The 17428-nt window shown below is 44.9% G+C and overlaps 1 protein-coding gene and 1 pseudogene across 1 annotated transcript in view; one reads left to right on the top strand and one right to left on the bottom strand.

The window, feature by feature from the left end:
• The window catches only part of ITIH5 (inter-alpha-trypsin inhibitor heavy chain 5), an 82609-nt gene that overhangs the window by 33745 nt on the left and 31436 nt on the right, over window positions 1-17428 (top strand). Inside the window, exons 6-7 of the mRNA XM_086334815.1 lie at window positions 11088-11257; window positions 11970-12086. Coding sequence (XP_086190941.1) covers window positions 11088-11257; window positions 11970-12086 — 287 coding nt within the window. The remainder of the gene's footprint in view (window positions 1-11087; window positions 11258-11969; window positions 12087-17428) is intronic.
• Window positions 7598-8119, bottom strand: LOC147361174 (dynein light chain 1, cytoplasmic pseudogene; annotated as a pseudogene).

Genomic DNA, 17428 nt, shown 5'->3' with positions numbered 1-17428 from the left:
TACATGTGTATCTATTTCTTCAGATCCTTTCCCCTTATGTACTGTCTGTGCTTAGCCGCTCACTCGTGTCTGACTCTTTGCGACCCCATGGACTTTAGCTAGCCAGGCTTCTCTGTCCATTGACTTCTCCAGGAGATAACACTGGAATGGGTTGCCATTCCCTTCTCCAGGAGATCTCCCTGGCCCAGGGATCAAACTGGGGTCTCCTGTATTGCTGGCAAATTTTTTACTGTCTGAGCCACCAGGGAAGCCCATATATAGTAGTATATGTTAATCCCAAACTCCTAATTTATTTCTTCCCTTACCCCACCTTCCCCGCTTTGGTAACCCTAAATTTGTTTTCCATGTCTGTGGGTGTATTTCTGGTTTGTATGTAAGTTAACTTGTATCTTTTCTGAAAAAAAAAAATTATGCTTTAGGTTTTTAGAACCCATACCCGTGCCACCCCCACCCACCCCGCCCCCGCCCCCACCAAGTGCTCTGCAAGGAATGTGTGCTCATTACCCTTTACCTGCCCAGGAACTCAGCCTACAGTGTGCTTTTTAATTGTATCACTCCTAGGTCAGGTTCCCATAAAATAATCCTAAGAACCAAGAAAGCTTCATTAGAAAGAAGAGAAGCACTAGAAATACAGTTTCATTACCTTTGATGTTGGAAGATGAGATTGTTGACTCTGCGGGGGTCTTTGAGGATAAATTAATGACCAGTCTTGAGTCCTGCAAGCTCAAGTCACCTTTGACTGCCGGCTAGACTTGTGTGTATCTACAGTGTCTTGTGTATCCGTAGACACCAGTGAGGAGTTGGTTGAATCTGTTTAAAAATCATATTTTTCTTTTCCTTTGCTTGGTCTGGTAACCTCCTGACCCTGCCGTTTGCTGTAATGGCTCTCGGGATTGTAATGGAGGCAACTAGCATGGTGCCTGCCATAGAATGGGTGCTCAGTAAGTATTTGTTAAGAGAATTTAAGAATAAATAACTGTCAACAATGTAGATGCCATTGGGGTTTCAACACCTTCCTGGTTTGTTGTTGCTCAGTTGCTAAGTTGTGTCCGACTCTTTGCGACCCCATGGACTGACTGTATATAGCATGCCAAGCTTCTCTGTCCTTTACTACCTCTTGGAGATTGCTCAGACTCATGTTCCTTGAGTCAGTGATGCCATCCAACCACCTCATCCTCTGTCACCCCCTGCCTGGTTTAAGTTGGTTAAGTTCTCCAGATCTTGGGTATGGCTCTTATTCTGTTGTGAAGGAGGGATTCGGAGGCAGAGTTTGGTTCCAGAAGACTTGTTTCCAGAATTGCCAGATAAAAGAGGGGATGCTGGGTTTAAATTTGAAACTCCAAGTAAACAACGTGTCCCATGCAGTATCTGAGACATGCTTATCCTAGAAAGTCACTGGTGGTGTATCTGAAATTCAGATGTGATAGGGCATTCTTTTTCTTTGCTAAATCTGGCCTCCCTGCGCTATTAAAGCCTGCATTGTGACTAACGGTTCACCCCCAGCTCCGGTTCCCTGCTGCCGTATGTCCCTCCCCGGGATCCAGTCTCCAGGCTGCAGCTGGAAGGGTATGGCCCCGCTTGGCCTCTGTACCTTTGCCAGGAAGCAATCTGGCTGTTACGTGAGGGTTTCCAACATTGTTCGGTGCAGAAATCACTGATGTATGAATCATTTGGCTCCAAGTCGGGTCTGTTTTGTTTTGTTTTTAATGCTAATAGGAGGACCCACGCTATCTCGTCTGGTCGTCGGCTGTAGCTGGGTGGGGGTCAGCTGTGAACAGGATGGCTTGGAGCCACCCGGGAGGGTGACCTTCTCTTTCACTTAATACTTGTAAGCATCCTCCTCTTCTTCAGGATGCCTCACTCTGCTTCTTCCTTTTCCCTGCTGTGTTAGTTTGCTATACGAGGTGGGATGTTGTCTGGGCAAATGGCACTGTCTGCCACAGGTGTGACTGAAACCAGAGGTGGAAGCATGTGCCATGACTTGACTAGAGCACTGCCACACCCATCAAAACACTTTCAAGATGGTCCTCTTGAAGGGCCCCTCCGTCCACCTGCCCGAGTATGTGCTGACGTGTTGAGCCGTGTCCACGTTAAACGTTCCAAGAGCTCACAGCGAGTCCTCACCATGTTCCTGCTCTGTGCTACGATGTCCACGGCCCTTGTCATGGCCCTTGAATAACTTAGAGTGGGCAGTTTTTAAAAATTCACAAAAGTGTTTTTCTTTCATTGACATGCATTTGATTTGCAACGCTGCGTTAGTTTCAGGTGTACGACGAAGTGATTCAGTTTACGTATACACGTATCTGTTCTTTTTCAGGGACTTCCCCAGTGGCTCACTGGTAAAGAATCCACCTGTCATGCAGGAACCATAGGAGATATGGGTCTGATCCCCGAGTCGGGAAGATCCCCTGGAGGAGGACATGGCAACCCACTCCAGTATCCTTGCTGTGGACAGAGGAGCCTGGCAGGCTACGGTCCATGGGGTCACAAAGAGTCGGACATAACTGAAGTGACTTAGCATGCACGGAACCTTCTTTTCCAGATTCTTTTCCATATAGTTTATTACCGAATATTAAGCAGAGATCCTTTTTGATTATTATTTTATATATATTGTTGCTATTTAGTCATTAAGTCGCATTTAACTCTTTTGCAACCCTGTGGACTGTAGCCCGCCAGGCTCCTCTGTCTGTGGGATTTTCCAGGCAAGAATACTGGAGTGGGTTGCTATTTCCTCCTCCAGGGGAAGCTTCCTGAACCAGGGATCAAACTCGCATCTCCTGCATTGCAAGCAAATTCTTTACTGTTGAGCCGTCGGAGACACCCCATTTTATAGTATATATGTTAATCTCAAAAGCCTGATTTATCCCTCTCCCCGTTCCTCTTTGGTAACCATAAATTTGTTTTCTATGTCTGATTTGATATTTGTATATGATGCAAAATGACGATCACAGTAAACCTAGGTGACATCCCTCACAGTTACAGAATTTGTGTGTATGTGTGAGATGAGAACTTTTAAGATTGGCTCCCTTGCTGCTGCTGCTGCTGCTGCTAAGTCGCTTCAGTCGTGTCCAACTCTGTGCGACCCCAGAGACGGCAGCCCATCAGGCTCCCCCGTCCCTGGGATTTTCCAGGCAAGAGCACCACTGTATTATTAACCTTAGTCACCATGGCGTAATTATATCCCCATCACCTTTTCTGTTAACACTCTGCCGATTGGCCTGAATTTGTCTTTTTTCGATGAAGGAGGGTAGTTGCCCAATTCTTCATTCCCTCTGTTGAAGAAATCTCCCCACTGGAGCCCAGGTGAGCAGGTGACATAAACAAACACAGGCAGTTTGACGTCTTTTCCAAGGGGAAATGAGATGTTTGGAAATGCTTTTGTAAAATCCCCGGGTGTTGGCTGCTTTTCCCTGACAGTGGGCGAACCCAAGGCCCACAGGAAACAGAGGCCAGGAAATCCCCCATCAGTTGACCGAAAGGGGAGTAGCGTTCAACTGATGCCCTTGACTGTGGTTCTTGCTTTACACCTTTAGACACTGTACATAGCAACTGGCTTTCCTTTCCCCCCATGTGGTCGTCTAGGAGGGGAATGTTTGTCTGTAAATAACATCCTGTTCTTTTCACCCTTTATGCAAAATAAACAATGTCTTATCAGTACAAGATAGAATCGGTGGGGAAAATAGGAGTTTTTAAAAATTATTTGTTTATGTGGCTGTGCTGGGTCTTAGTCGTGTCGCGTGGAATCTTTAGCTGCAGCTCTCAGACTCTTGGCTGTGGCATGTGGGATCCAGTTCCCCGACCAGGACTCGAACCCCAGGTCCCATGCGTTGGGAGTCTTCGTCACTGGGCCGCCAGGGAAGTCCCAAGAATAGGAATACTTCATACCACTTGTATGTGTGGTTCTATACCTTAAGAGGGCTCCTTGGAGAATCTGGTGAAAGCTACAGACATCTGTCCCGAAAAAAGTATACATGTACCGTTTCATGCCAAATTCTGTATGTAATTTCAGGGAACTCTTGAGAAACCACTACCTCCACAACCTTTATAAAGGTTATTCCCTATATGTGAAGTGAAAGTCGCTCAGTCGTGTATGTGTCCATGGAATTTTCCAGGCCAGAATACTGGAGTGGGCAGCCTTTCCCTTCTCTAGGGGATCTTTCCAACCCAGGGGTCAAACCAAGGTCTCCCACATTGCAGGCAGATTCTTTACCAGCTGAGCCACAAAGGAAGCCCAAGAATACTGGAGTGGGTAGCCTATCCCTTCTCCAGGGGATCTTTCCAACCTAGGAATCGAACCCAGGGTCTCCTACATTGCAGGCAGATTCTTTACCAACGAAGCCAGACATTGTTGAATTCCCTGTTATGAATGTTCCACATGATGTGCCTTTTTTTCCTCCCAATAATGAATATTTTTTTACTAAGTTTTCAGTGGTATAGAGAAACCTGCTATTGGAAAATGTAAACTATATGTTACCAAAATGTCTTTTTTTTCTCGTGAGTTGCCTTTCATCCTAGACAGAATAACAAAGTGCTTCTTGAGGGAAAGAGGGTGGGGGCTAGTATGTATTGAGCATTCATTGTGTGTCTGGTGGGACTTTCTTGGTGGCTCAGACAGTAAAGAATTCACCTGCAATGCAGGAGCCACGGGTTCGATCTTTGAGTCAGGAAGATCCCGTGGAGAAGGGAATGGCAACTCGCTCCAGTATTCTTGCCTGGGAAACCCCATGGACAGAAACCCCCTGGCAGGCTACAGTCCAGGGGGTTGCAAAGAGTCTGACACGACTTAGCAACAGCACCATCCTTAGTTCCTTTTAGATGTGATGTCATTTAATTCTGACCATGATTCTACGAAGTGGATTTGAAAGGCGTGGAACTAAGGCTCAGAGATGATAAGTCAGTCTTTTGAGTCTATCAAACCCTGGAGCCCACTTCCCTTGATATTGTATGGGTTCTAAAAAACATTTTCCAGTTTATTGTATGGGTTCTAAAAAATATTTTCCAGTTAAAAAATATGGGACTTCAGACAGGAAGAAGGCCTTGTGGGGATGCTGATGACCTGAGAAGCAGGGCAGAGTGGGTGGAGACAGACCAGTCGGTGCATCTTCAGGGGCTGCCCTAGAGGCAGTCCTGTGCCCGTGAAGGTCACCTTGCAGGAGACCACTCTTGCTTGGCTGAAAACAGGGAGATGGCATGAGAAGACACAGCTTCCTCCAATTCAAAGTAATCACGAAGTTCACTGCTAGCCCTGACCAAGTGGGTGTGAAGAAGGGCAAGCCAGGATATGTGGGTTCTCATGAGAAAAGTGGGTCGGGTTCTCATTCTCTTGGTCTGCTCCCAACCTGTTTCCTTGCACTCTTCATTATGTTTAGGACACATCCCATGATTGCTGAGGGCCCTGCTAATAAATTAGCTCATTGTGCTTCCGATTTTGTGGCAGGCAGCAGGACCCCTGTTCACGCGGAAGAAAAGCTAAATAGTATTATTCTGCTTTTCGATCTTGGTCAGTCATTAGGGCAGCCTCATTGATTTTTTTCTCTCTCTAATAAAAAGAGGATTTTATGTTCTACAAATACTTCTCTGGAATTTTTCCCAGTGGGCCTTTATATTTTTTTTTGATAGGTAGTGGAAAATTCTTTGGGTCACATTGACTGATACTTAGTGGGTGGAGGTCAACCTCAGGAACTGGGCTTCTTGGTGAATAACCCGGTTGGGGATCAACCCACTCTTTGAGCACATAAAAGAAGCCCATTTATAGGAATCTCATGAATTTTCATCACACACTAGCAAACATCAGAGGTCAGTAGGAAACTGAAATGATAATACACTATCCTTTCTCATGGCTAATATCAAAGAGGCTAGTCAAATTGATTATGAAGAGAGAAATTATACTTTTTAATCCTTGGTGCTTTCATTCAACTATGAATGGTATTAATTCAGGGTAATTGTAAAGACCATTTCAACAAGAAAGACTTGGAACATGAAATGGTAGGTACATCCTGACAGTGTTGTTGTTCAGTCACTCAGTTGTGTCCGACTCTTTGCCACCCCATGGACTGTGCGTGCCAGGCTTCCCTGTCCTTCACCATCTCCTGGAGCTTGCTCAAACTCACGTGCATCGAGTCAATGATACCATCTAACTATCTCATCCTCTATCGCCCCCTTCTTCCGCCTTCAGTGTTTCCAGTGTCAGGATCTTTTCTAATGAGTTGGCTTTTTGCATCAGGTGGCCAAAGTATTAGAGCTTCAGCTTCAGCATCAGTCCTTCCAGTGAACATTCAGGGTTGATTTCCTTTACAATTGATTGGTTTGTTCCCCTTCACAGTGTAAAGAGAATAAAATCTCATTTGTGTCAACTTTGAAGGTTAGAGAGAATCTAGTGCCACCCACTCACATACGTCAAAGGCACACCACCATTGTCTGTGCAGGAGCCAGAATCGCTTGGGAAGCCTTGTGAAAATACGGATCCCTGGGTCCCACCTGCAGGGTTTCTGGGACGAGCCCAAGAACTTGTATTTCTAGCAAGTTCCCAGGTGATGGCTGCTGGTCCAAAACCACAGTAGAGCTGGTCTGTATCACCTGGCAGATGATGAACTCATCTAGGGTTTGCTGGAGCACTGCTAGAGAGACGAGTTGTGAAACTGCCTCTGCCAACAGGACATCTTTCTTAGAGCTGAGGGATGTGGAGGGCTTCCCTGGTGGCTCAGTTGGTAAAGAATCTGCCTGCCAAGCAGCAGACTGCCTGCAGTGCAGGAGACCTGGGTTCAGATCCCTGCGTCAGAAAGATTCCCCGGAGAAGAAAATAGCAACTCACTGGAGTTGGACTCAGTCCAATTCCCCAGAGAAGAAAATGGCAACTCACCCCAGTGAGTTGCCTGGAAAATTCCATGGACTGAGGAGCCTGGTGGCTACAGTCCATGGGGTCACAAAGTCGGACACAACTGAGCATGCACACTTAGGGACGCTGCACAAGGAAATGTTTCCCTGTACCTCTGTCCCTGGTCCTCGTTCTGCCAGCTAGTACACTGTGTAATGCCACCAAGTATTACCCTGAGTGTATAAATGGCCACACAAAAAGATTTACCCTAAGGCAGAGGTCCACTTGACAAATAATACTATGTTCCATCCTGGGAGTTACTATTCAGTCTCTTGTGCTACGCAACTTTCAGCAAGTTTAAATTTTTTTTAAAAAATTGGGGTATGCATAGAATAAAGTGTATAAACCTTATGTGTGTAGCTTAAGGAAGTTTTACACACACACACACACACACACACATATATATATATATATATATATACACACACACACACACACCCAGCAGTTACTTTCAAGTCAATATGTAGAGTATTTTCAGCACCCCACAATGTCCCCTTATCCTCTTTCCCAGTCAGTGTTTACCCTCCCCAAAGGAACCAGTATGCACTTCCTTTTTTTTTTCCTCCAACAGATTTATTTCTTTCAAGGAATGGATTTTGAAAAGAAAAACCATGGGGCAGACAGGCATGAAATAGATGTAAGCTGTTCTGCCCATTGCTTTATAATCCCAGCACACTAGTACAGAGAATGCCCAGCACAGAACACAATAAAGGGTCAGAGATGGAGGGGTTCCCTTAGGCAGGGCTGAAGACTTCAGTCTCTGAAATTTGGAGTTGAGGCTGCAGTCCTGGTTTTTGGATGGACCACTGGGTATGTGCCACAGTCCATGCTTTTAACCAGATTTGAACAGAACGGCCACTTGGCCCAGGTAGAAGTGAAGTGTTCGGTGTCACGTGTCACATAACTCGTTCCTCCCCACGATGCAGTGCCAGGTGGGGGTGTGCTTCTTGCCACACTCCTTCTTGATACGGGCCGCGATGCCCTTCTGCATATTATATGTCTCCAGTGCCTGAGTAGCAAGTCCTCCGAGTCCTGTCGCATCTCCTCTGACATGTCAGCATTCTTGATCATGGCCTTTGGGTCACCAAGAAGCAGGGGCTGGCTGGCTGCGACAGTCCCTGAGGGAGGGGTTGGCAAGGCTCCCACCCGCGGAGAGAGGCCCCAGTATGCTCTTTCGACCGCTGTGAGTTTTGCCTGCTCCTGAGCTTCGTGTAAGTGGGAATAGTGAATACTTTCTTCTGTATCTTATGTTTTCACTCAAAATGACTCTGATTCAACCATGTTGCCAGTAGCAGTTGTCCTTTCCTCTTCCTTGCATAGAGTGTCCCAAGTGTGACACGATGTATTATTTCATGTCTATTCACGTCTGTTCACTGGCACTTCGATTTTGTACCTGTTTCTGGTTGGTGATAATGTTAGCAAGCATGACTGCTCCCCATGAATCAGAATGGTGCTAAGTACATCACATCACCACCATGTCAAGAGTGAGTTTGGTAGACCACAAATCCATTGTACAGATGAGATAACTAGGGCTCAGTAACCTGCCCCAAATCTCATAGAGAACAGGTGGACCCGGTATCAAGTGCAGGTCCGTGTGACCCTCCTGTGATCTCAAGTGCTTAGCTAGGGTATTTTCATACCTCTCACTCTTGGTGCCTGACCAGTAATCATCCGTGAGAGACGACTCCAGAGAACACAGGCTGGTACTCTTCATGGTCCCCTGGAGAGTTTCCCAGCACCTTTTTCTCATGAGCAGTTCTGTTGGAAGTATTCTCTTACCTACAACTGACTTTCTGCAAGAACAGACTTCCCTGTTTACTACCTCTCTGGTCAGTCCTGAAATTCCTGCCCTTGGTAAGTATTAAAAATAGAAGAATCAGTTCTGCCTTGTGGTTCCTGGTAAGGTTACACCTAAATGGTGTCTTAAAATTAATTGTCTCTTTTGGTGAAGGAAATGTTTAAAGTTCCTTTGACTTTTGTCTAATAAGTCCTTAGCAGAAGGAAGTTTATTCTTAGACACAAATTACCATGGGCAAATGATGCCTCATTTCCTTTTTTGTTTTGCTAATTAAGGATGGAAAATTGTTGGTCAGCTTACTCCATGGTATCAACTTGAATAGACTTAAAAAGAGAATCTGATGCTTTGCAGCAATTTCAAGCCAGCCTTTGATTCAGTATCTGGATTAAAAGTCTCCACATACTGATGTTTAGGAATTCCTCATTTTCCTATTCTTCATAATGCATGCAAATCTCAAAAAGCTAGTTGCTCAACATATAGACACAGTTTTGATTGGATTTACAAAGGTGGGTAGTCTGTGAAATAATTCTCCATAGTGTGTCTTACTGAAAGAAATGAAAGTTAGGAGGAAAACGAGATTGTTCTTTACTTAGTATATCATCTCACTCATTTTTCTTAAATCACAGAAAAAAATCATTTATCTCTTCCTCTTTCTGGAATTTTAATTTACATCCTAAGTTTTGTGCTGGGGAAGGCTTTGGGCAGTGTTTTTTTAAAAGAGTCATAAACCTTCTGGACAAGCAGCACGTGATGAGCGCCAAATGATTGATGGAGGAAAAGCACCCCTTATGGAAGAATTGCGTATGGAAGGAATGAGAGAATTAGAAACCGCCGTTTTGCGACTCTGATGAAACACTGAACAAACATCATCGGTGACTGATAAATCTGTTAAGGGAAAGACTGATGAGGAATTTCATCATGGGCGATCAGAACCGTCCAGCGCTCTTACTGAAACTAAAAGCAGACAACTCGATATTGCGTACCACCTGATGTGGTAAAGAAGTAAGGACTCAGCGTCACCAGGAGTGTTCTTGTCCACAGCACTGAACCTGAATCTAACCAGCCTCCAGCTCTACCCTCCGAACACAAGGAGATGCAGGGGACTGAGCTTGAGCCTCAAGCTTGATTGAGCATTAGATCATGGGGGGAATTGGAAAGACCCGACACCCCGACTGTGTCCCAGAACAGTTAAATGAGCTCTTGGCCTGGGCATTGGCACGTTTTCTGCTCCCTGTGACACTACGTTCAAGCCAGAGTTGGGGACCAGGAGAGCAGGGGACCAAAAGACAGGACAGAAAAACCATCGTGACGTACAGAACGTGAGAAGCTCCACGGAAGACAGAACCGGCGTTTTACAAGATGTGTGTGTAGCACTAGTAAAAGGGTAGAGAGAGGACATTTGTGGATTAAGAGAGATTTCAGAAATATCAGTCAAATGTGATGTAGGGACTTTGTTATGATCCTGAGTCAAACAAAGCTGCCATTCTAGGACATTTTCCAGAGAATCAGGAAACTTTAAATACAAGCTGAGTATCTGATGATGTTAAAGCACAAAGCATTAACTTTGTTACATTTGATACCAGTTTTGTGGTTACGCTGAAAAAAGTTCTTGTAGAGATACATAAAGAAGTATTTGGGGCTTCCCAGGTGGCCCTCGTGGTAAAGAACCCATCTGCCAATGCAGGAGACTTAAGAGATGTGGGTTCAGTCGCTGGGTCAGGAAGACCCCCTGGAGGAGGAAATGGCAACCCGCTCCAGTATTCTTGCCTGGAGAATCCCATGGACAGAGGAGCCTGGTGGGCTATAGTCCATTGGGTCACAAAGAGTCAGACACGGCTGAAGTATTTTTGTGCTTCACAAATGCACTCACGCACAAAGAAGCATTTATGGCTGAAGTATGATGCCTCATATTTGTTTTAAAATTCTAGCAAAAAAATGGTGAGAGGGAGATTTCCCCGGTAGTCCACTGACTTAAGACTCTGTGTTGCCAATACAGGGGGCGCAGGTTCCATCCCTGGTCAGGGAACTAAGATCCCACATGCCATGTGGCACATCCAAAGGATTAAAAACAAATGGTGAGAGGATCCATAAAAACAGATAAAATAAAACTGGTGAAATGTTGATAATTATTGGGTCGGATGATGGTTCCATGAGAGTTCACTTTACTATTTTCTCTCCTTTTGTGTGTTTTTAAAACTCTTGTAAGAAAGGATTTAGAAGAAGACATAGAGATGAAATGCAAGCTAACATATCTCATGCATTGAGATATATTATCAGTACAAAGTTTTGGGAGTTCATCTGAAATGCAGACCTGAAATAAAGGCTAACTTTCTGTGTCCATGCAAAATAGATCTTGTTTCTTTTCAGAAGAAGTTATAGGTTCAGTTATTCATTATGTTTCTATCTTGCCTACAGATGATTCTGGGCCACCTCCTTCTACTGTTATCAACCAAAATGAAACTTTTGCCAAAGTTGTTTTTAAGCCTAGTGTGGTCCAGCAAGCCAAGATCGCCCAGAATGGCATTTTGGGAGATTTCATCGTTAGATATGATGTCAATAGGGAACAGAGCATTGGGGACATCCAGGTAATGGGTTTGTTGTTGCTGTTTCTCATTGGTTCCATGACACTTTTAGTTAGACCCAGAATGAGGGATTTCAGTACTCACCTGAGAGAGTGAGAACTACCGACTCTTAGGAAATCTGTTTTAACACCAAATGTGTCTCCGAGTCCACCAGGGATGTTCCCTTGCTAGAGGCTGGGGATGTCTATTTCCTGCTTCAGTAATCTAGAGGCAAATGAAACCTATAACCTAATTTTCCCTGAGGTGCTTTAGATGAAATTAGAACTTAGTCTGTCTTTTTAATTTAGAGAAACTGGCCCATGACTCAATTTCCTGTAAGTCATATTTGTCCAGAGACAGGGTAGGATTATCAAAATGTATTAACGTGCATCCAGCATGTAGGCAATCTTTATGTCGGAACATGAAAGATGCTTAGGAAAAAAACAGATCATGCAGGAAGCAGGATTCTTGAGTGACAAGGGTCTAGAAGAGATGAATGATTTAAGTTGAGTCAGTGTAATTGATATATTTTTAAGGAATGATTTTACCCTTATCCAAATTAAATTAGCAAGTAGTTGGAGGAATCAGGACCATGGATGCTTTTGCTGTGGCGTCTGGCCCGAGACTCTGTTTCATGCTGTCTTTGACTTTTAGACGTTCCGTGGAATCTCCATTTTGGTTTGTTTTGCTACCTAACCTGGGCACTATCCGTTTTGCTTTCTCTTCCCTCCACCAGGTTCTAGACGGCTATTTTGTGCACTATTTTGCCCCCAAAGACCTTCCGCCTTTACCTAAGAACGTGGTGTTTGTGCTTGACAGCAGTGCCTCCATGGTGGGAACCAAACTCCGCCAGGTGAGTCCAGGCTTCTTTTTCCTCTTTCACGTTCGTCCAGGACAGCGATGTTCTCGGTGAACAGGATTCAACTGACGCGAAATGTCTGCTTTACCATTCATCTGTCCCTGCCTGTGGGGAACATTCCTGAACAGGTTCAGGGAAGCCACTGACATGAACTGTCATTTCAGCACGGGGGTTTTAGGAGAGCAGAGGGCTGCAGAAACACCTTGAAATAAAGGGAACTGGGGGATAATGCGAGTGAGATAAGAATACAATGAGGAGGCCACTGAATAGCACCATTGTGGATGGAATAATTCTGTTCAGTGATGGTGTCCATTGAGAATAACAAAATAAAGTCATTGGCAGCCCCTTGGCCTATGATTAGAACCAAAGACCTGTATCTCAATAATTCAGGACTCCCTGGTAGCTTAGCTGGTAAAGAATCCTCCTGCAATGCAGGAGACCCTGGTTTGATTCCTGGGTCGGGAAGATCCCTTGGAGAAGGGATAGGCGGTATACCCACTCCAGTATTCTTGGGCTTTCCTGATGGCTCAGACAGTAAAAGAATCCACCTGCAATGTGGAAGACCTGGGTTCGATCCCTGGGTTGGGAAGATCTCCTGGAGGAGGGCATGACAACCCACTCCAGTATTCTTACCTGGAGAATCCCCATGGACAGAGGAGCCTGGCGGGCTACAGTCCATGGGGTCACAAAGAGTTGGACATGACTGAGTGACTAAGTACAGCACAGCACAATTCAGGACTCATATTCTCACAGTACTTAGGAAGAATCTTAACATTCTAGGGATGGGGGACATTAAGGGGACATGTAGTCTATGCTGAAAAATTAAGTTATCACCTGAATATAGCCATTTACATTTTTTTTCACAAACCACAGGAAAAGGCTATGCCTTGTCTTACTCTGATATCAGAAATGTCATAAATTTGCATTTATATTTCCAACTTACAGAGTGGAAAACAGAAAGAACTGCAGGTTGCCATACCAACAAATATCTCAATGGTCAACAAAAAATTAGGCCTCTTAGATTTTCTTTCTCAATTCATTATCCATTTTTATCAATTAACAATAAATATGTGGTCTGATGAGTAAAACAGCATCTCATACCTCCTACAGACCCTCTGTCCCCCCTGTTTTCCCCTTTAAGTGCCCCTCTACATAGAATTGAACTTGATCTTAGTTCATAAACCCTTGCAAATATTTTCTCTCAGTTATCAGTTTGTAGTTACTTTGGCCATTTCTATATAAATATTTAGTTTACACATTTTTTAACGTCTCATATATGTATATATATGCACTTTGTTTCAATGTGCTGCATGGTTGTTCAGATCTTAGTTCTCCAGACGCAGATTGAACCTGGGTCCCCTGAATTGGAAGCCCAGAGTCTTAACCACTGGACCACCAAGGAATTCCCACTATAACATACTGATCTTTTTTCCATGATGTCTGATTTTGCCCCACCCCAATATAGTGAATGAAGAAGGCAATGGCACCCCACTCCAGTGTTCTTGCCTGGAGAATCCCAGGGATGGAGGAGCCTGGTGGGCTGCCATCTATGGGGCTGCATAGAGTCGGGCACGACTGAAGCGACGCAGCAGCAGCAATATAGTGAAAACTACATTCCAAAATCTGATGCAAGGATTTGCTTTAGCCCTTTTTTTTTTTTTGAAGGATAGATAAGTATAATTTCTAACTGGCATTAGTGGACGATACTCTCTAAGCCAGATTTTCGTCATTCTTCAGCATTGCATTCTTGTAGTCAGCCTGCCAACTCCTTCGTCTCCTATTTTTTTTTTTTTTGCCTGTGCTGGGTCTTCGTTGCTACGCTCGGGTTTTTTCTAGATGCGGTGATGGAGGCTGCTCTTTGTTGTGGTGTGTGGGCTTCTCATTGCAGCAGCTTCTCTTGTTACAGAGCACAGGCTCAGCAGTTGGGGCCCGTGGTCTTCATTGCTCTGCAGCATGTTCTGTCTTCCCGGAGCAGGGACCACAGCTGTGTCCCCTGCACTGGCAGGCAGATGCTTCTCCACTGAACCACCAGGGAAGTCCCTAGAGCATCTTCAGTATGCTGAGGCATTTCACTAAGGGTATTACATGGATTGTTGAATTAAGGGATGTTTAATCTTTATAATAATTTGGTTGTCATCCCCATTTTACTGATGGAGAGACTGGGGCTTTGCAGGGGCAGATAACACAGCTGGTACATGGCAGGTCCAGGCTTTCAAGCCAGGTCTGACCCTGAAGGCCATGAATCAAACCAAGATACTGTGGAGTCTCAGAGCGAGTAACACAGTGATGAAGCAATATCCTCGTGGGCAGTCAACGGCGTGCAGGTGCCTACAAGGTCAATGCCTTGATGTTTCAAGACTCCATGGCAGAGGCTGCATCTCAGGAGGAGGGATTTCCTTGCCAAGAGCAGAGCAAGGATAGATGTCACCCTGTTTATTATCCTCCCCTCCCACTTCGTTCTTGGATTCGTCATTGTTTCGTCACTAAGTTGTGTCTGACTCTGCGACCCAGGGGACTGTAGCCTACCAGGCTCCTCTGTCCATGGCATTTTCCAGGCAAGAACACTGCAGTGGGGCTTCATTCTGGGGTAGGAAACTCCATTCCTTGCGAGGCACTGAGCATCTGGCCTGCACTCTTGCTGGCTTTTAAACCACAGCATGGCCTCTTTCCAGGGAGAACCACCCTAGACCAGCAAACACATGTCAGAAGCCTCCAGGAAATTTCTAAAGCCTGTGGCTACCTTAAGTGGTTTTGAAAACCATTGAGTCTTTGAGCAGCTCTCAGCTTCTCTAAGGCCACAGCCCTGAGTGAGCAGCTTAGCTGGCTCTGAGTGGAGTCTGTACACAGTATCACATTCCCTGGAAGAGGAAAATTTGCCCCAAGCAAAGGGCTTTCATGATGTGTCTACAGGCTTGGCAACACCAGACATTTGGAATGGGTCCCTTGAATGCTGTGAAGACCATGAAGCGTCTTTCTTGCATTCTTATCCAAATGTTCTTGGCTCCCTTCATCTTTGATGGGCCTGAGATGTTTCACTGTAATTATCACAATCTCAGGCACATAGTTGCTACTGAGTAAGTACTTGAACAATTGATCTGTAAGGAATTGTAAGGATCATTTGAGTTGAAAATGTGTTCTTTTTTTTTTTTCAATTTTTAAAAAAATTTATTTGGTTGCATCAGGTCTTGGTTAGTTGCCCCATGGCATGTGGGATCTTAGTTCCCCGAACAGGGATTGAACCAGCGTCCCCTACAATGGAAGGCAGATTCTTTACCACTGGACTATCTGGGAAGTCCCCTGAAAATGTGTTCTTACTCAAGGGTCTATCAGTAACCTGGAGCAACCAAAGCTGTGTGCATTTGGCATCTTCCGGTTCTGTCCTGATCCTGGTAGGAGTGTGAGCCTAGAAGCCTGGGGGCAGCTTCAGCATACACTGCAGCCGTTGATGCCGGGGTCAGCTCCATGTTCTCTCCACGTGCTCTTCTGCTGAGTCAGGCAGGGTTTCTGCCTCCCAGCTTGAGTCTGTAAAACTTAGTGAGACAGGAGGTCTGAAGAGAAACAAAAAAACGGTGAGCAGGGTAAATCTTTTTTGATTCTTTCTAGTTGCCTGCTAAAGACACTGACACAAGCAAACATACGTGTGCTTGGGAGTTTGAAGGCTCGTTGTTCAGTCTCTCAGTCACTTCTGACTCTCTGTGACCCCATGGGCTGCAGCACACCGGGCCTCCCTGTCCATCACCCACTCCCAGAGCTTGCTCAAACTCATGTACATCGAGTGGGTGATGCCATCCAACCGTCTCATCCTGTCATCCCCTTCTCCTCCCGCCTTCAATCTTTCCCAGCATCAGGGTCTTTTCCAGTGACTCAGTTCTTTGCATCAGGTGACCAAAGTATTGAAACTTCACCTTCAGAATCAGTCCTTCCAATGAATATTCAGGGTTGATTTCCTTTAGGATTGACTGGTTTGATCTTGAGTCCAAGGGACTCTCAAGAGTCTTCTCCCGTGCTACAATTTGAAAGCATCAATTTTTTGGCTCTCAGCCTTCTTTATGGTCCAACTCTCACATCCATACATGAGTACTGGAAAACCATAGCTTTGACTAGATGGACCTTTAAGTGATGTCTCTGCTTTTTAATACGCTGCCCAGGTTTGTCATAGGTTTTCTTCCAAGGAACAAGTGTCTTTTAATTTCATGGCTTCAGTCACCATCAGCCCAAGAAAATAAAATCTGTCACTGTTTCCTTTTTTTCCCCATCTATTTGCCATGAAGTGATGGAACCGGATGCCATGACCTTAGTTTTTTGAATGTTGAGTTTTAAGCTAACTTTTTCACTCTCCTCTTTCACATTCATCAAGAGGCACTTTATTTCTTCTTTGTTTTCTGCCATTGAGGAGGGGGGGTATCATCTGCATATCTGAGGTTATTAAAATTTCTTACAGCTAATAGATGTCTGTTAAATACAGTTTCCATTGACAAGGTCTATACATTCTTTCCTTTCTTTCCCCTAATCTATATAATTTCCCCAATGGCTCAGCAGGTAAAGAATCCACCTGTAATACAGGAGACACAAGAGATGCAGCTTCAATCGCTGGATTGGGAAGATCCCCTGGGGTAGGAAATGACAACCCACTCCAGTATTCTTGCCTGGGAAATCCCATGGACAGAGGAGCCTGGTGGGCTACAGTCCACAGGGTTGCAAAGAGGCAGACGGAACTGAGCACTTGGGACGTTCAGTATAATTTCTATCACTTTTGCCCTCACATTTGCCGTTGGCTAAGGGACCCGCCTTGGTGACCAAGCAGTGGCTAATATATCAGTTTCCAGATGTCTTTCACGATGCAACTTTCTGCGGACCTGTTCCCAGGTTTATTCCCGTAATCGGTGCCATTCTGTGCCAATCCTCGACTCCAGTGTGGCTTTGGAAGCTTGTCATCCTTTTTCTGCTTAATGTAGTCAACAGTTTAGAGGGTAAAGAACAAGCATAGGGGTTCTTTTTTTATTGAAGCATAGTTGGTTTACAATGTTGTGCCGATCTCTGCTCTACCGCAAAGCAACTCAGTTATACACATGTAGACGTTTCTTATACTCTTTTCCATCATGGCTTATCACAGGATATTGACGATAGCTCCCTGTGCTACACAGTAGGACCGTGTTGTTTATCCCTTCTCAATGTAATAGTCTGCATCTACCAACCCCAAACTCCCAGGACAAGCACAGTGTTTCTTATCTGTAATTCTCAAAGTAAAATGAGGGCAAATGTAAGCTAGTGGATTGGAGAACCAGCATCTGAATTTCATTTGCACTTCCTTCATGGGCTTACTTCACCCTCCAAAA

The sequence above is a fragment of the Bos grunniens genome, chromosome 13, assembly GCF_055505025.1.
Source record: "Bos grunniens cultivar Pamir isolate PY7600 chromosome 13, Bosgru_T2T1.0, whole genome shotgun sequence".
Taxonomy (NCBI): domain Eukaryota; kingdom Metazoa; phylum Chordata; class Mammalia; order Artiodactyla; family Bovidae; genus Bos; species Bos grunniens.
This window is presented reverse-complemented; position numbering and strand designations above follow the sequence as displayed.